Source organism: Ovis aries, chromosome 2 (assembly GCF_016772045.2).
Source record: "Ovis aries strain OAR_USU_Benz2616 breed Rambouillet chromosome 2, ARS-UI_Ramb_v3.0, whole genome shotgun sequence".
NCBI lineage: Eukaryota > Metazoa > Chordata > Mammalia > Artiodactyla > Bovidae > Ovis > Ovis aries.
The window spans coordinates 23,792,257-23,812,537 of record NC_056055.1 but is presented as its reverse complement, the minus strand read 5'-3'; the positions used below and the strand labels follow the sequence as shown (position 1 = coordinate 23,812,537).

The following is a 20,281-nucleotide window of genomic DNA, read 5'->3' as shown; positions in this document are numbered from 1 at the left end:
TCCCAAAACTAGAGAAGGGGAGAGAGAAAGTAGAAAGAGCCCTGGAGTAGCTAATGTCTATTGAAAAGTATTACAGAAGTAGACCCAGTGCTCTGTTTATCTCGAACCCCAAGTCCAAGTGTTAGCCACTCAGTCGTGTCTGACTCTTTGTGACCTCATGGACTGTAGCCTGCCAGGCTCCTCTGTCCATGGGATTTTCCAGGCAAGAATGCTGGAGTGGGTTGCCATTCCCTTCTCCAGGGGATCTTCCTGATGCAGGGACTGAACCCTGGTCTCCTGCATTGCAGGCAGATTCTTTACCGTCTGAGCCACCAGGGAAGCAGTATCTTGAACCACTATATCTAAATAACAATAGTGATAGTGATTGTTCTGGTAATGGTACTGACGGTGGTGGTGATGATAATGATGGTCATAAAGGTGATGATAATGATGAAATGGTGATAGTGGTGTGGGTGATGGTGATGTTGATAGTGATAGTGAGGCTGGTGCTAGTGGGTCGAAGATGATGTTCATGATGATGGTGATGTCGTGGTGATGGTGATGGTGTAGAAATAGAACACAAATTTTCAACTACTCTGGGTAATCAGGGGAAAAAGTAGAATGAAAAAAGAAAATACACAAACAATTTTAGCTCATAGTTTTAACCTCTTCTCTTTTTTGGGGGGGGGGGTGCCCAAATCTGTAAATAATTTAATAAGTTGTCAAAATGTCTTGGTTTTGGTTTCCTTTATTCACTTCTGCCCATTCTCTGCTAACATTTAACAAGCGGTTTTATTTTAGAGCACTCCCTGAATGTTTATAGGGTACAAACTATGACCCAGGAGCAGTGTTGGTCTCTGGGGATGTAGCTATGCCCAGGAGAGAAACTTTCCTGGTCTTGTGGAGTTTGCATTGTAGCATGTTGGCAGTGTGGTCCTCAATAAACATCACAACACCTTACTTTTGTGTAGCACTGTGTGCATTTTTCAGAGTGCTGTTGTAAGTGCTATTGCTTTGTTTGAAAATCCAACATTGAGATTTAATTCGATGTGCCTGTCGACTTCTCTCACTGCTGATATTTGTTGCTGTTTAGAGCAATGCCCCGCAGTGAGAAGTGTGTTCTGAAGGGCATGGAATCAAGCTCAATCTCAAACATTCATACAAGAGCCTTTTCCCCCAGGGAAACAAGTGAATGTCAAAGGGAGGTAGAGCTCCTAGCCTGGGGCAAGTCACACAAAAGGCCGCTAATAAACGTTGGTTTTCTTCTCTTTTAAAAAAATGCACCTAATACAGATTTTGAAAGAAACATTTGTTGGGCTGGGTTTTGGTTTTGCACAAAACCTTGCAATTTGTCTTTTCCTCTGTGTATCTTCTTTGGTATTGACAGATTTTTATTCAGAAGAGAGCACATTTGTTAAAGAGGCTAGCCAATGTACCAGAGAAAGTAGGTGGCATGTAGTATGCCTGGCCTCTTGCAGCATGCAAAAATGAAGTCATTCTAACTAGTGAGACAAAGGGTGTGCTTGAATCTTTGGCACAAGACACAATGCCCAGCTGTCTTGGGAAAGCAGAGTCATCAGAAAGAGTCATGCCAAGTCTGGGGCTGTGTTTTCAAATGCCATTACGAGAATCTTGTTATCTCACCAGCCAGTCAGTTTTCTCTACTTTACTTTGTTTTTTGTTTTTTTTTTTTTTTTTCTGATCAAAGTTGTCTTTGCATTGCCAAACCTCACATTGTGTTGTTTATCTTTTGCTCTCCTTGGAATTGACGTGTTGCTGGCACATGTTGTTGGCAGAGCCTTTTGAAGATGCTCTCAAGATTCAGTCCTTGGGGCCTGTGTTGAGCAAGGCAGCCTCCATGGAATGCATCAGCCCCGTCTCACCCAGAGCACCAGATGCCAAGATGCTGGAAGAACTGAAAGCAGAGCCTTGGTACCAAGGGGAGATGAGTAGGAAGGAGGCAGAGGGGCTGCTAAAGAGAGATGGAGACTTCTTGGTCAGGAAGAGTACCACCAACCCGGGATCCTTCGTCCTCACTGGCATGCATAACGGCCAGGCCAAACACTTGCTGCTCGTGGACCCAGAAGGCACGGTGAGCACAGGGTGGAGTGTGGCCTGCACTGGCCACCCTCCCTCCAACAGTCTCCCCTAGGTCACTGCACTGGGGACCACTTTCCCTTCTCTACCAACATATGCCTGCTGAGTCCTGACAGTCACTCCTCTGGGACCCTGGAGACCAGGCCCAGAGGACTTACTTTTAGGCCAGAGTCAGATTACTGGAGCCTATGATTAGAGCCCCATGCAACTTATAAGATTTGGAAATTCACCAGAGCCCAGGTAGAAAGCCTTAATTCTCATGTTCTTTAAAAGTGAATACAAAAACTGTGAGAGTTTCCCTTCCAAACACATTCATAGTGAATCTTTGTTCGCAAGTGCAGGGTTCCTGGGCTTTTGATACTCACCTCAAATTTCTCTACAAGTTGAACCACAAGATTTTATTTGCAGGTTGTAAAATGTGACAGAGCAGGAGGTAAGCCTCCTATTAATTGTCTCTTGCTTCCCCCTCCCAGAGAAGTAATAGCTCATGACAGTGAGTTTGGCTTTTTGGCTCTTCCTAGCAGAACGATTGTGTCTGAGTAATTCTGTTCAGTTCAGTTCAGTCGCTCAGTCATGTCCGACTCTTTGCAACCCCATGACTCGCAGCACGCCAGGCCTCCCTGTCCATCACCAACTCCCAGAGTTCACTTAAACTCACGTCCATCGAGTCGGTGATGCCATCCAGCCATCTCATCCTCTGTCACCCCTTCTCCTCCTACCCCCAGTTCTTCCCAGCATCAGAGTCTTTTCCAATGAGTCAACTCTTCGCATGAGGTGGCCAAAGTACTGGAGTTTCAGTTTCAGCATCAGTCCTTCCAGAGAAATCCCAGGGCTGATCTCCTTTAGAATGGACTGGTTGGATCTCCTTGCAGTCCAAGGGACTCTCAAGAGTCTTCTCCAACACCACAGTTCAAAAGAATCAATTATTTGGTGCTTAGCTTTCTTCACAGTCCAACTCTCACATCCATACGTGACTACTTGAAAAACCATAGCCTTGACTAGATGGATCTTTGTTGGCAAAGTAATGTCTCTGCTTTTTAATATACCATCTAGGTTGGTCATAACTTTCCTTCCAAGGAGTAAGCGTCTTTTAATTTCATGGCTGCAATCACCATCTGCAGTGATTTTGGAGCCCAAATATATTAAATCTGACACTGTTTCCACTGTTTCCCCATCTACTTCCCATGAATAATTCTGTAGGGTTGACTAAATACCCCATCTTCCAGTAAGTAAACAAATTTGATTTCACCCTGGCATAGTCCTAGGATTACTAAGTTTAAAACTCAGCAGTGGCCACAGGACTGGAAAAGGTCAGTTTTCATTCCAATCCGAAAGAAAGGCAATGCCAGAGAATGCTCAAACTACTGCACAATTGCACTCATCTCACACTCTAGCAAAGTAATGCTCAAAATTCTCCAAGCCAGGCTTCAGCAATACATGAACCGTGAACTTCCTGATGTTCAAGCTGGTTTTAGAAAAGGCAGAGGAACCAGAGATCAAGTTGCCAACATCTGCTGGATTAACAAAAAAGCAAGAGAGTTCCAGAAAAACATCTATTTCTGCTTTATTGACTATACCAAAGCCTTTGACTGTGTGGATCACAATAAACTGTGGAAAATTCTGAAAGAGATGGGAAAACCAGAGCACTTGACCTGCCTCTTGAGAAACCTATATGCAGGTCAGGAAGCAACAGTTAGAACTGGACATGGAACAATAGACTGGTTCCAAATAGGAAAAGGAGTACGTCAATGCTGTATACTGTCACCCTGCTTATTTAACTTCTATGCAGAGTACATCATGAGAAACGCTGGGCTGGAAGAAGCACAAGCTGGAATCAAGATTGCCGGGAGAAATATCAATAACCTCAGATATGCAGATGACACCACCCTTATGGCAGAAAGTGAAGAGGAGCTAAAAGCCTCTTGATGAAAGTGAAAGAGGAGAGCGAAAAAGTTGGCTTAAAGCTCAACATCCAGAAAAGTAAGATTATGGCATCTGGTCCCATCACTTCATGGGAAATAGATGGGGAAACAGTGTCAGACTTTATTTTTTTGGGCTCCAAAATCACTGCAGATGATGATTGCAGCCATGAAGTTAAAAGATGCTTACTCCTTGGAAGAAAAGTTATGACCAACCTAGATAGCATATTGAAAAGCAGAGACATTACTTTGCTGACTAAGGTCTGTCTAGTCAAGGCTATGGTTTTTCCTGTGGTCATGTGCGGATATAAGAGTTGGACTGTGAAGAAGGCTGAACGCCGAAGAATTGATGCTTTTGAACTGTGGTTTTGGAGAAGACTCTTGAGAGTCCCTTGGACTGCAAGGAGATCCAACCAGTCCATTCTGAAGGAGATCAGCCCTGGGATTTCTTTGGAGGGAATGATACTGAAGCTGAAACTCCAGTACTTTGGCCACCTCATGCGAAGCGTTGACTCATTGGAAAAGACTCTGATGCTGGGAGGGATTGGGGGCAGGAGGAGAAGGGGACGACAGAGGATGAGATGGCTGGATGGCATCAGTGACTCGATGGACGTGAGTCTGAGTGAACTCCGGGAGTTGGTGATGGACAGGGAGGCCTGGCGTGCTGCGATTCATGGGGTTGCAAAGAGTCAGACACGACTGAGCGACTGAACTGAACTGAACACTAACCTAAATATTGAGTAAATTCCAGGATTGTTGTTTAAAATCTCTTATCCAGTGAGAACAATGCATGCAGCAGGTAGAGCTGTCTCAATAGTAAAGGATGTTGTATTTTTAAAAATGTTGTTGAAGTATGGTTGATTTATAATGTGTTAATTTTTGCTGTACAGAAGTGACTCAGTTATACTTACAGACATATATATATATATATATGTTCTTTTACATTGTGCTTTATCATAGGACATTGGATATAGTTCCCTGTGCTATACAGTAGAACCTTGTTGTTATCCTGCCTCTGTATAATAGTTCGCATCTGCTAATCTCAAACTCCCAGTCCTTCCCTCCCCGATCCTCTCCCTCTCTTGGAAACCACAAGTCTGTTCTGTATGAGAGACGTTGCATTTTTTGATTGACAGGTAGGGATGAAGACAGTCTTCAGTTGAACTTGGATACAGCTGAACTGTGTGTGTTAGAGATGATGCTTTGCCTCAGGTGTCTGGACTTGGCTGCCTGCCTACCTAGGCTCCCTAGACTTCTGCATCTCCTCTTTCCCTTCCACCTGGGCAACCACACCCCATAAATGTAATTTATAGCCTTCCAATCCACTTGCCTTGGTTGTATGGATTTTTTCTCACATATATACATACCAGGGAAAATACATATTTTGTGCTTCCGTGTTTTGGAAATTCACAAACATGATATTGTTCCACAAATCATTTCTCTCTTTTCCCCTTCGATACTTGTTTTTGAGATCTGTCAGTGGTGCCTCTGCATGATGAAGTGTTACTTGGGTGGGCCATCTGGGGCTCACTGGATACACAGTCTACACATCACTTCCTGAGCCCTTTTGTGAAGGATTAAAAACCTGAAGGTGCCGCAAACCTTGCTCTTGTTTCCCCCTGCACCTGGTACGGTCTCTCTTGGGCCTATCCCAAGGGTGGAATTTTTGATTGCAGAATGCATATACATGTAATGTCACTGTGGGGTTGCATTTACTTCCAGAATGGCTAGGGTTATCGACATGCACAGTGGCAGAGGATGAAGGTCCCTCATCTGCCTCTTCTCTCTCTAATTATACTAATATGATGGGGGTGGGGAGTGGAGAGATGTCTTATTGTTTGCCATACAGTTCTTTGATTGCATTTTAACAGGTTTCTCTGTAAATTTTGTATTCCTATCTTTCCCCCATATTTCCCCTTTAATTTTCTTATTGGGTTTTCTGGAGTTTTCTCCAGTCATAGAATGTCCATATGTACTCTCCCACGTCTTCACCTCTCAGATAATTTTGTCTGTGACCTTCTTCATCAAATAAAAGTCTTTTTTTTTTTTTTCTGGGAATACAGCTAAATCCATTAATTTTCCCCTTTATGGTTTGTAGTTTTAAAAGATTTCTCACCTACCAATCACAGGTATACTGCATCTTCCTTCCGTATTTTCTCCTATTGGCTTCGTGGTTTTATCTTTCACATCTACCTTTCAAGCCCAACTGAAGTTACTTTAGAAGATGATATAAGAGAAGGACCCAACGTCTAAAAAATCGGCACGTAGTGAGTCCATTTTCCCATCACTATTTACTGAAGAACTCACCTTTTCTCTGTGGTGCTGATGCTCCTTCTAACACACACTAAGTTCTCTGTGTCGTGGGTCCATTTCTGGACTCTCAGTTCTGTTCTGTGGGCTTGTTCTGTTCTGTTCTGTTCCTTGCGCATATTCCATCACAGCTTTGAACTCTCCTAATATCTGGTGACGTGAGTCCTTCCTCTTGAATCTCCTTTTCATAAGTTGTCTTAGATATTCTCAGACCTTTATTCTTTGTTCTGAGTTTAGATTCAGTTTACCAAGTCACCAAAAATAAATGCTGGGATTTTGAGAGGACTTGTGCTGAATTTGTAGATTAATTTGAGGAGAGCTGACTATTTTTTAATAGTAAATCATCACCTCCATGAACATGGCATGTCTCCACTTATTTAGTGCTAAGATATCTTTTGTTAGAATTTTAAAATTCTCTCCAGAAAGTTCTGTTTCCTTTATCAGGTTACTTCCGTGGGTGCCTAGTTTTAGTGCTTGTTTTAAGTGATATGTTATTTTTGATTACTTCTTCTCAATAGTTATTGCTGCAGGGAGAGGAAGGTAGTGTGATCTTGATTCTGGAAATTTTTCTGACTGTCGTAGTTTTACTGGACCAGCGGTCATGCCATTGCAAACACTGACAGTTTTTCCCTCTTGTCCTCCAAATCCCAGACCTCACAGGGTAGTGCTGAGCTGACCAGGGACTCTTTGAGCATTGGCCAGGAGGGGGCGTCCTTGTGCAGTTTCCAACTTGGAAAGAAAGTAGAGTCGCTCAGTCATGTCAGACTCTGCGACCCCGTGGATTGTAGCCTACAACGCTCCGTCCATGGGATTTTCCAGGCAAGAGTACTGGAGTGGGTTGCCATGCGGGCTTTTGTGGTGACTCAGACAGTAAAGAATCTGCTTGCAATGCAGAAGACCCGGGTTTAATCCGTGGGTTGGGAAGATCCCCTGGAGAAGGGAACGGCTTCCCACTCCAGTGTTATTGCCTGGAGAATTTCATGGACAGAGGAGCCTGGTGGGCTACAGTCCATGGGGTCGCAAAGAATCAGACAAGACTGAGTGACTTTCACTTTCTCCCTTACGGATGATGAAAGCTTTTGTAGATGTTCTAATCAGCCTAAAGGACTTCATTCATTCACTCATTTTTCATTCAACAAATGTGTACTGAAGGACTACTAATCCAGATATTGATTTTGGCCTCTGGTATAGGTCCCTGACAAATTGGAAGGATAATCTCTGCTCTCATTAACATATATGTTAATTACCCAATACTTTTATCATGTATAGGTATTGAACTTTATCAAATGTTTCTTCAACAGCCTTTGAGATAATACCATGATTTGTTTCCCCTAAAGTCCATTTGTCTGGGGGAATTACACAGGTAGATTTTTCTGATGTTTCATCCTGGTATACTCTGCTTGGTCTATGACATAGTAATCATGGATTTGGATTTGGAGTCTGAAGATTTCCTTTAGAATTTTTTCAGGTGCTGTTCATAAGAGAAATCTCTCTTCATCATCTTTACTTCCTTTGGTTGTGTGTTCATCAAGCGATGTCAAGATTATGGGGTTATACTCACCTCTTACAATGATCTAGGTTTACTCCGAATCAGAGAAACCTCCTCCCCCAACCATTTTATCTCATATAGAATACTTTGTATAACTGCTTCTTCTTTATCCCGATTTATTCTTACCGTTAAGCACTTACCACAAACAAGCACTCTTATTTGCTAATTTATTATTTAGCTTCCCCAACTAGACAATAGGGCTTCCCTAGTGGCTCAGCAGTAAAGAATCTGCCTGCCAATGCAGGAGACGTGGGTTCAGTCAGTTCAGTCCCTGTGGTGGGAAGATCCCCTGGAGAAGGAAATGGCAACCCACTCCAGTATTCTTGCCTCGGAAATTCCATGAGCAGAGGAGCCTGGCGGGCTACAGTTCACAGGGTCACAAAATAGCTGGACCTGACTTAGAGACTAAACAACAACTGGACTATAATCCCCATGAGGGTAACAATCTTGTTCAGTTATTTCCCACCATCTAGAATAGTTATTTCCCACCATCTAGAATAGTTATTTCCCACCATCTAGAATAATTATTTCCCACCGTCTAGAAAAGGGCCGAAGAAGGCAACGGCACCCCACTCCAGTACTCTTGCCTGGAAAATCCCATGGACGGAGGAGACTGGTAGGCTGCAATCCGTGGGGTCACGAAGAGTCGGACACGACTGAGTGACTTCACTTTCACTTTTCACTTTCATGCATTGGAGAAGGAAATGGCAACCCACTCCAGTGTTCTTGCCTGGAGAATCCCAGGGACGGGGGAGCCTGGTGGGCTGCCGTCTATGGGGTTGCACAGAGTCGGACATGACTGAAGCGACTTAGCAGCAGCAGCAGCAGCAGCAGAACAGGGCCTGGCACATAAGTGGTGTTCAGTAAGCACTGGATAACTGAATACATAAAGCAACCTCAGACCTTTGCAGGTTAGGAACTGAGGACCCAAGAAGGCAACCTGGGTTCACAAATAAGTTTTCTACACAGACTCAGTCCAGAGTTCTTTCCATCTGCATTGAATACCTATGAAATTTGTTGTAGTTATCTCTAAGTAAATAGGAGAGGAAAATAAGCAATTCTGATAATATAAATATTTTGGTTGAAAATTTTAGGAATTTTTTTAAAAATTAAAATTTAGCTAAATTATACCCTCTTATAGATCAAAGATGATGATGATGATGATTATTTTTTGGTCACTCAGTCTTTACAGACAAAAGGATGATTTATGAAAAGATATGTACTACTAATATATTATACATTCACAAACCAGTATAGAGATAATGTAGAGGGTAAGAAGGAGATGAAGTTAGACCAGATGTCTGAGCAAGCCCCAAACACCCCACACTGGGTTGTCTCTACAACTTTAATTTTGGAGCAGAAATTTGCCAGTATGGTTGGGAAAATGTGTGCATCACACCTACTAATAACTGTTCTTTTGGGGGGCTTTTCATTGGATCTGATTATCTAGCTTAATTGATCCTATGAAGGACAGCTTTAGTTGAAAGGGAAAATGGAAATCAAAGACTTAATTAAAAATATAATGTCGCTTGCTTGCTGTGAGGGCACGAAAATAGACGATGAACACATTCTCTTCAATATTTATTCATGTGATTTTCATGGTAATTGGTTGGTCCCAGACTATAAAGGGGAAAACTTGGCAGAACAGATTACTCAGAAAAATAAGGATGCAAAACAGTTCTGCATCTAAATTTACCCCCGAGTATATCAACCTATGTGCCTCCCCACTGTGCACTGATTGTTCAAGGCTCCTGGGGGCACTGATAACGGGTGACGGGGATGGTTGTGGCTGGGCTTCTGAGCTCCTGGGGAGCTGCTGAAGCTTCCGACCCTTGAAAATACCAGCTGGAAATAGGCCCGTGAGTTGGTCTGTAGGAACAGCCTCGGAGATGGCATCTGGTGCACTTTTTTTTTTTTTTAATCTTTTCAACATCTTTCAGAAACATTTAGTCAGCGCTCTGTGTCTAAAATTATTCCCTGAGTCATTTATCACTGATTCATCACGTTGGCCTTGAAGGGCCAGCAAAGTGTGGTGGGCAGCGAGCGTGCTTACATTTGAACAAGCTACTGTCACACATGGCTGGTTGTTCTGTGGGCTTCATTAATGTGATCTCAGGTTGTTTGTTAACGTGGTCTCAGGTTGTGACAGGTTTGAGAGCACATAGGGGCTTTTGCTTTCATACAATCACCAAACCACAACAGCCATCCAACATTCACATTTATTAGGTTGTTACTTTCTTCTTAGTGTAATTAAGAAAACACAAAGCCCTCCCCCAATCCCTCCACTTAATAAAGCCATGTTATTATTTTTCAATTCCCTTTTTACCAGTCAGTCTAGACTGTGCTGCCTTAACAAATAACAGGTGAATTCTGGTTGAAAGTGATTTAATCCAGCAGAGCTTCTGTTCCCACTCACACCAAGCTGGTGTCTGTGGCTCCCTAGCCTCTCTGGTCCTTCCTTGGGTGGCTCAGGGATGCAGGCTCGTCCATCTCCTGGGTCTGCCTTGTCACCATGGAGAAGAGAGGGATGGAGGAAGATCAGGGGCCTCACTGGGAAGCTACACATGTCACTCAGCTCATGGTCCATTAGTCCCCACCTGACTCCAAGAGAGGTGGAGAAATGTAAGGAAGCATGAAAAGTGCTTGACTGACAAGGTCATCTCAACAATCTATCTTTTAACTTTCTGTCAATGTCGTGTCCCCAGATATGAACAAAAAAGGCAGAAAGGGTTTAATGAAAACCAGTAGGCCCCCTCCTTCCTCCTTACCTTATTTCCAATTCCGAGAGAGACAGGCTCTGCCAATGGATTCTCTTTAAAGTTCTTTGAAGAGTGCTTGATTCATTAATTTAAAATTTCACGACATTGTTTCTTGATGTTCCCTGTGAACACTCTTTGGTCTACCTCATTTTTGCTACCTCTTTAATTTTTTGACAAGTATTTTAGTTTTTTTAGTGCTTGTTTTTGTGCCTTGCAATCTACCGAGGGTCTCTCCAGGTCTATCAGTGTAAGGACCGGTGTCTCACAACTTCGTGCCCTGCCCCAGGCAGACTGGGTACCCTGCAGGTCCTTTCTTTCCTCCCCCTTCTTCCTCCATCTGTCTTCTGTCAGCACTGGCTTCACATTTTTCTTTAATGCACCAGAGCAAAGAAAGTGGCCTAGTGAATTCCCAATTACTTATTAATGGCTGCAAAAATGACCAATATTGTTCTAATGTCATTTCACCTGTATCTCACCCCATTAATTTTTTTTGGAGTATCTTTTGGAAGCACAGTATACAAAAACTTTCTTCTCTGAAATCATTTGAAAGTCAACTGCTCAGATATTCCATCACCCCCGAGAGTACTTGAGTGTGAATTCCTGCTAACAATTCTGCCTAACCATGGTACAGATACCCGAATGAATCAGACCTTTATCCTGCTGCATCACCACCAGCTCATCCTCCAGAGCCTTTTGTTGTCCCAGGAGTGTCCTTTGTCCTGAAAGGATCCAGTTCAGAATCATGTGCTGTGTTCAGTGGTGATGTCTATTTAGCCTCCTTCAACCTAGAACAGTTCTCAGTTCAGGTTCCTCTGATGTGTCTTCATTATTGGAGTCAGCTTATGCATCTTGGATGAACTATCAGAGGAACACTACTCGCTGTCTCACTGCATCCTGCTGGGGAGATGCTGACTGCTGCTGAATGTTCACCTGGACGGCTTCACCAAGGAGGTGTTGGCGTGCCTCCCCATAGCAGGCCCTCTCCTTTCCCTTGAGTTAACATTGGGGGAGGTACTTTGAAAACTACATAACTTCCCCCTTCATGATCAAACTTCCCATGTAATCACTTATTTATTTTTGCTGTTGTGGATTTCTAGTTTCCTGTTTTATTCAGTGGGCTATTTGTTGTTGTTCAGTCGCTCAGTCGTGTCGGACTCTGCGACCCCATGGACTGCAGCAGGCCAGGCTTCCCTGTCCTTCACCATCTCCTGGAGCTTGCTCAAACTCATGTCCATTGACTTGGTGATGCCATCCGACAGGTTATACTTAGGTTATCGTATTCATTTTGATGCTCCTTCCAGCTGGCTTCTATGTCCTTTTGATATGTCTTTATCTTTCAGCATCTTCTTTCTTCTGATGCAAAATGATAAACCTCGGCCACCTGGCAAAGTCCTGCAGTTACCCACTTCTCCAAATGAACTCTGCTCTGGTTCCTTCAGAGACCAAGATCTGGGCATTGCATGTGCTCATTGCTGGTGGGGTGTTGCTGCTACCAGATCCTCTAAATGGGCAGACACTGTACACACACACACACACACACACACACACACACACACACACACACACACACTTATTTCCATATCTATTTCTATATCTATCTGTGAAAGTGAAGCATTAGTCGCTCAGTTGTGTCTGACTCTTTGCGACCATGCGGACTGTAGCCACCTGGCTCCTCTCTCCATGGGATTCTCCGGCTGAGGACACTTCAGTGGGTAGCCATTCCCTTTTCCAGGGGATCTTCTCCACCCCAGGGCTGAACCCGGGTCTCCTGCATTGCAGGCAGATTCTTTGCCATCTGAGCCACCAGAGAATTGGAAACCAGGCGTTCACAAAAATTCTTCTAATTTCAAGCTACAATCACAGGGTTCATTTTTACTTTTTTCCTTTTCTCTGTCTTCAACTTCCTTCTCCAACAATAATAAACCTGACTCCCATTATTCTCAACAATTTAATCTCTTTGATGAACTCCTTTGTATGTGATATATCACCCATCACGGCTGCTGCCCCTACTGTGTGTGGAAACCTTCCTCACCCAGCCTTGACTTGGACTTCCCGGCCCCACCCGTTCTCCACGTGATTCCCTCCTCACCTTGTTCATGCTCCGATGCCTGTGCCACTCTACCCTCCTACATACAGACCCTCCCCCTCCTTGGCTCTGACCACCACACTGCACTGACCAACCTTCTCCCTGGCATGGATGTCTCTGGCACCCTGTGCCAGTCCATCCATCCATCCCATGGGCATTTCCACTCTGCTAACACTCCAAGATGCCATGTGGGGCCATTGTGACTACATGACCCTCATAGCACCAAGACCTATCTTCTTGGCTTTTGGACTGATTGTTCTTTTAGGAAGGAAAAGGAGAAGAAAGGAAGGGGAAGGAGGAAGTTTTCAAAGTAATTCATAGCAAATTCTGGGCCTCCTGTCATTTCTCCTGTAACTTCTGCAGGAATCTCTACCAATAAGTACACTGCAACAATAGCATATCATCGTTATACCAACAAAACCAAAAATAATTATGGAACATATTGAAATTTTCCTGATTATCTTAAAGATGTTCTTTTTATAGTAAGTTTGTTGGAATCAAAATTGATAGATGATCTGCATAATGTGTTTCGTTACGTCTCTTATGGTTCTCTCTGTTGCAGCTTTCTTTCTGCCTCCCTCTTGATTTATTTGAGGAATTAAATCCCCCTTGATTTATTTGAGGAATTAGACATTTGTCTGTAAAATATCCCGCATTATGATTTGGGTACATTATGATTTGGGTACATTATGATTTGGGTACATTATGATTTGGGTCCTTGTTTCCTTGTGGCGTTATTTAACTTGTTTCTTGCCTCCTGTATTTTCTGTGAACTGGTAGACACAGAGATCTGTAAAAACAACCTTATTGGGATATAATTTACATAACACCCATTTAAAGTGTATGATTCAGTGGTTTTTAGTATATTCACAGATATGTGCATCCATCATCACAGTCCATTTTGTAATTTCATGCTGTACCATTTAGCTATCACCCTTCTAGTCTCCCATTCTCCAGCATTAGGAATCACTCAGCAGTTTTCTGTCTCTGTAGATTATCCCATTCTGGATTTTCATATGAACAGAATCATACAACATGTACACTTTTGTGACTAATTTTTTTCACTTAGCATAATGTTTTAAAGACTTATCTATGCTGTAACATGTGTTAGCACTTCCTTTTTATGGATGAATAATACTCCATTTATGAATATATCACATTTTATTTATGATTAATCTGTTGATGGGCAGTTGGCAATTGTGAATAATGCCACTGTAAACATTATATAAAAGTTTCTGAATGGACATATATTTCATTTACCTTGGATATATACCTAGGAGTTGAATTAGTATGTCAAATGGTAACTTTATAAATAGTCACTTGAAATGCCAGACAATTTTCCAAAGCAGCTGCATCATTAAGCAGTGTATAAGGGTTCTAATTTCTCTGTCATCACCAACACTTGTAATTATTTGACTTTTAAATTCGAGAATACTAGTGGATATAAAGTGGTGTACCAGACTGGTTCCAAATAGGAAAAGGATATGTTAAGGCTGTATATTGTCACCCTGCTTATTTAACTTATATGCAGAGTACATCATGAGAAACGCTGCACTGGAAGAAACACAAGCTGGAATCAAGATTGCCGGGAGAAATATCAGTAACCTCAGACATGCAGATGACACCACCCTTATGGCAGAAAGTGAAGAGGAACTAAAAAGCCTCTTGATGAAAGTAAAAGAGGAGAGTGAAAAATTTGGCTTAAAGCTCAACATTCAGAAAACGAAGATCATGGCATCTGGTCCCATCACTCCATGGGAAATGGAGAAACATTGAAACAGTGTCAGACTTTATTTTTGGGGGCTCCAAAATCACTGCAGATGGTGATTGCAGCCATGAAATTAAAAGATGCTTACTCCTTGGAAGAAAAGTTATGACCAACCTAGATAGCATTTTCAAAGGCAGAGACATTACTTTGCCGACTAAGGTCCATCTAGTCAAGGCTATGGTTTTTCCAGTAGTCATGTATGGATGTGAGAGTTGGACTGTATTGGTGTTGGAGAAGACTCTTGAGAGTCCCTTGGACTGCAAGGAGATCCAACCAGTCCATTCCGAAGGAGATCAGCCCTGGGATTTCTTTGGAAGGAATGATGCTAAAGCTGAAACTCCAGTACTCTGGCCACCTCATGAGAAGAATTGACTCATTAGAAAAGACTTTGATGCTGGGACAGATTAGGGGCAGGAGGAGAAGGGTACGACCAAGGATGAGATGGCTGGATGGCATCACTAACTTGATGGACGTGAGTCTGAGTGAACTCAAGGAGTTGGTGATGGACAGGGAGGCCTGGCGTGCTGCAGTTCATGGGGTCGCAGAGAGTTGGACACGACTGAGTGACTGAACTGAACTTAACTGACTGTGGTTTTGATTTGCATTTTCCTTGATGACTCTTGATGCTGAGCACCCTTTCATGTGCTTATTGGCCATCTGGGTATCTTCTTTGGAGAAATGTTTGTCCAGATCTTTTGCTCATTTTTTCCCTTCATTTTTTTTTATTGTGGTAAAATATATATAGTGTAAAATTTGCCATCTTAACCATTTTTGAGTGTACAGTGATATTAAGTATGTTCATATAGATATACAACCATCACCACCATCTACCTCCAGAACTCTTTTTGTCTTGCAACACTGAAACTTTATACTCGTTAAGCAATAACTCCTGCCTGCAATGCAGGAGACCTGGGTTTGATCCCTGGGTTTGGAAGATCCCCTGGAGAATGGAAAGGCTACTCACTCCAGTATTCTGGCCTGGAGAATTCCATGGACTGTATAGTCCATGGGGTTACAAAGAGTCAAACACGACTGAGCAACGTTCACTCACTCACTCATTCCCATCTCAGAGCCCCTGGCCTTCACCACTTTACTTTCTCTATGATTTTGACTACTCCAAGTACCTCATGGGCTTCTCCAGTGACTCAGTGGTAGAGAACCCATCTGCAATGCAGGAGACGTGGCAGGAACTTTGGGTTTGATTCCTGGGTCAGGAAGATCCCCTGGAGAAGGAAATGGCAACCCAATCCAGTATTCTTGTCTGGAAAATCCCACAGACAGTCCATGGGGTCTCAAAAGTTGGGAATGACTTAGCAACTAAACAACAAGTATCTCATATACTTGTATTCATACAGTATTTGTCTCTTTATGTTGGTTTCTTTCACTTAATATAATGCCCTCAAGTTTTATTCACACTGTAGCATGAGTACAAATTCCCTTCCTTTTTAAAGTTAACTAATATTCCATTGTATGTATGAGTTCCAGTTTCTACACATCTTTGCCAACATTTCTTATTTTCTGTTTTTTGTTTTTTTTAATAATAGCCATCACAATGGCTATAAGGTGTATTTCATTATACTTTGGTCTTAGATCCATTTTCAGTTAGTTTTTGTATGTTGTGTCGGTTAAGGGTGCGGCTTTATTTTTTTGCATGTGGATATCCAGTTTTCCCAGAGACATTTGTTGAAAAAATTGTCCTTTCTATAGTCAAAGGCCTTGGCTTCCCAGTCAAAAAAATTTGCCCACATATGTGGGGGTTTTGTTTTCTGGGCCCTCTATTCTATTCCGTTGGTCGATATGCCTATCTTTAAACCAATATCTTATTGTTTCGATTACTGTAACTTTGTAGTGAGTTTTGAAATTAGGAAGTGTGAGTCTTCTTAGTTCTTTTTCTTTTTTCGAGATTGTTTTGGTTATTCATGTCCCTTGAAAGCAGAGACATTATTTTACCAACAAAGGTCCGTCTAGTCAAGGCTATGGTTTTTCCAGTGGTCATGTATGGATGTGAGAGTTGGACTATAAAGAAAGCTGAGCACTAAAGAATTGATGCTTTTGAACTCTGGTGTTGGAGAAGACTCTTGAGAGTCCCTTGGATGCAAGGAGATCCAACCAGTCCATCCTAAAGGAGATCAGTCCTGGGTGTTCATTGGAAGGACTGATGTTGAAGCTGAAACTCCAATACTTTGGCCACCTGATGCGAAGAGCTGACTCATTTGAAAAGACCCTGATGCTGGGCAAGACTGAGGTCAGGAGGAGAAGGAGATGACAGAGGATGAGATGGTTGGATGGCATCACCGTCTCGGTGGACTTGGGTTTGGGTGAACTCTGGGAATTGGTGATGGACAGGGAGGCCTGGCGTGCTGCTATTCATAGGGTCGCAAAGATTCAGACACAACTGAGCTACTGAACTGAACTGAGCTGAATATAAATAGTGTTGTTTCAAATTTCAAATTCAACTTGTTCATTGCTTACATATAGAAAAGCAATTGGCTTTTGTATATTAACCTCTTATCCTGAAACCTTGATGCAATCATGTATTCATTCCAGGAAAGTTGGGTTCTTTTTTTTTTTTTTTAGTTGTTGTTGCTGTTGATTTTTTGAGGTTTATTCATAGATAATCATATTATCTGCAAGCAAACACAGTTTTTTTTTTTTTTTTCCTTCTCAAGTATTTCCTTTCTTGACTTATTGTATTAGTTAGGACTTCCATTTTGGTGTTGAAAAAGAGTAATGTAATCGGACATCCTTCCCTTGTTCCTACTTATAGTGGGAAAGCATCATTACTTATAATATTCCTTTATTATCCTTCTAATATTCCTGAGATCTGTAGTGATGACCCTTTTTTCACTTCTGATATGAGTAATTTGTGTTTTCTTTCTTTTTCTCTTAGGTAGCCTGGTTAAAGGCTTACTGATTTTAACTTTTAAGAGAATTAGCTTTTGGACTCATTGATTTTCTATAGTGATTTCCTATTTCAGTTTCATTGATTTCTGCTTTAGTTTTTATTATTTCTCTCTCTTATTTGAACTTAAATTGCTCTTGCTTTTCTAGTTTCCTATGGTAGAAGTTTAGATGATTGATTTCAGATCTTTCTTCTTTTACAATACATGCGTATTTTAGCCTATCTTCCTTGTTGTTCAGTCACTAAGTCATGTCCAACTCTTTGCCACCCCATGAACTGCAGCATGCCAGGCTTCCCTGTCCTTCATTATCTCCTGGAGTTTGCTCAAGCTCATGCTCATGGTGATGCCATCCAACTGTCTCATCCTCTGCCACACACAGTTTTCTAGGGTTAACATTCCTTGTGTCATTTTTGTAGCAAAATCCTTTATGCATCTGGAGGAGTTTGTCCTAAGTTTATCTGGCTGCTGGGCTTTTAAAGTCAGCCTTTGACATTTCCAACACATGGCAGGTCAGCCCCACAGATCGTCTATGGGCTGCCAGTTCTCTGGGCAGAATCCAGATGGGCTTTCAGCACGTATTTATGGGAATGAAGTAAACTATTTCTTTATATTTCTTATCCTTCTGTGTGCCTTTGGTTCCATGTGTGCATGTTTATACTGGCCATCCTAGGCACTACAAAAACATTGACCAGTGGTCCTCAGCTTGGGCAGCATGTTGCCGTCATGGAGGGAATATGAAACATACTAGTGGCCAGGCCTCACCCCAAGCTCCTGGTGGAGCTGGCCTGGGCATGGAGTTATGGAAAGCCCCTCAGCTGATGCCAACATGAGCCTCGGTTTAGACCACTGTCCCAGACACCTCCCCATCATAAATCCTGCATCTGCCCTATTGCCCTAGAACAGAAACGAATGTTAATCATTAAGAAGTGGGAATAAGGAATCAATGTAAAGGCAACACCCTGACAGTACTAGGCTCAGGCTGACCTCCTGGATGCCTTCATCCTCCTAAAAGGAGCCTGTTATGCACTCAGGGGTCCTTCTGGGTGGGGAATTCTACGGAGCTCCAGGAGGATTAAACAACCTGGATGCAAAGATGCCAGAAAGTCTTGCATAAGGTGGTTTTTTTTTTTTTTTTTCCTGAATGTGCCCATCAGATTACATCCTTACTGAGGCTTAGTGCCCAAGAGTCAGGGGACCTGACCGGGAAGTTTCTTCCCCTTCAATACTTACAGAGTTGGGTGGAGAGGGGCCTCATAGCAGAGTTGGATCCCAGGAGAGGAAAACATCCTCATTTTAAAAAGTTTAAAACCTGAAGCAGATGGCTTGTGATATCCACATCTGGAGCATAGAGTTAGTGGAAGACTGGGATATGGGACTGAAGGCCCAGAGATACAGGACTGAAAGACATCCCATGTCTTTGGGGTTGATGGAGGGGGAAGAGATAAGAGTGACCATATTATGGCGGGGGAGTGAGACTAAGAACTTGGGGAAAGTTGAATTGTCTTTCCCCAAGAGATTGTCACATTGAGTGAAGTATCAGACAAAGAAAGAGAAATATCATATGATATCACTTATATGTACTTATAAAAAAATGGTTCAAACAAACTTATTTACAAAACAGAAATAGAGTCACAGATGTAGAAAACCAACTTATGGTTACCAGGGAGGAAAGTGGGAAGGCATAAATTGGGAGGTTGAGGCTGACACATACACACTACTGTATATAAAACAGATAATGACTAAGAACGTAGTGTGTAGTGCAGGGAACTCTACTCCATACTCTGTAATGACCTATACAGGAAGACAATCTAAAAAAGAGTGGATATATGTAATGTTGGACAAGGAAATGGCAACCCACTTCAGTATCCTTGTCGGGACAATCCCATGGACAGAGTAGCCTGGTGGGCTACAGTCCATGGTGTCACAAAGAGTTGGACATGACTGAGCGACTAACAACACACACACACACAAGTATATGTATGGGATTCTACATGGCATTAGTGGTAAAGAACCCGTCTGCTAATGCAGGAGATATAAGAGACACAGGTTTGATCTTTGGATAGGGAGGATCCCCTGGAAGAGGGCATGACAACCCACTCCAGTATTCTTGCCTGGAGTATTCTTGTACTTGCCTCCAGTATTCTTGCCTCCATAGACAGAGGAGCCTGGAAGACTACAGTCCAGTTCGGTTCAGTTCAGTTCAGTCGCTCATTTGTGTCTGACTCTTTGTGATCTCATGGACTGCAGCACAGCAGGACTCCCTGTCCATCACCAACTCCTGGAGTTTACTCAAACTCATGTCCATTGAGTCGGTGATGCCATCCAACCATCTTATCCTCTGTCTTTCTCTTCTCCTCCCACCTTCAATCTTCCCCAGCATCAGGGTCTTTTCAAATGAGTCAGTGTTTCATTTCAGGTGGCCAAAGTATTAGAGTCTCAGCTTCAGCATCAGTCCTTTCAATGAATATTCAGGACTGATTTCCTGATGGACTGGTTTGATCTCCTAGCACTCAAGGGACTCTCAAGAATCTCCACCAAGACCTCAGTTCAAAAACATCAATTCTTTAATGCTCAGCTCTTTATAGTCCAACTTTCACATCCATACATGACTACTAAAAAAATCATAGCTTTGATGAGACGGACCTTGTTGGCAAAGTAATGTCTCTGCTTTTTAATATACTGTCTAGGTTGGCCATAACTTTTCCTCCAATAAGCAAGCATCTTTCATTTTATGGCTGAAGTCACCATCTACAGTGATTTTGGAGCCCACCAAAATAAAGTCTGTCAATGTTTCCACTGTTTCCCCTGTTTCCCCGTCTCTTTGCCATGAAGTGATGGGACCAGATGCCATGATCTTAGTTTTGTGAATGTTGAGTTTTAAGCCAACTTTTTCACTCTCCTCTTTCACTTT

At 42.5% G+C, this 20,281-nt stretch overlaps 1 protein-coding gene across 1 annotated transcript in view; it reads left to right on the top strand.

The window, feature by feature from the left end:
- The window catches only part of SHC3 (SHC adaptor protein 3), a 187,785-nt gene that overhangs the window by 154,400 nt on the left and 13,104 nt on the right, over nucleotides 1–20,281 (top strand). The window contains exon 11 of the mRNA XM_027964179.3: nucleotides 1,776–2,071. Within this exon, the coding sequence (XP_027819980.1) occupies nucleotides 1,776–2,071 (296 nt within the window). The remainder of the gene's footprint in view (nucleotides 1–1,775; nucleotides 2,072–20,281) is intronic.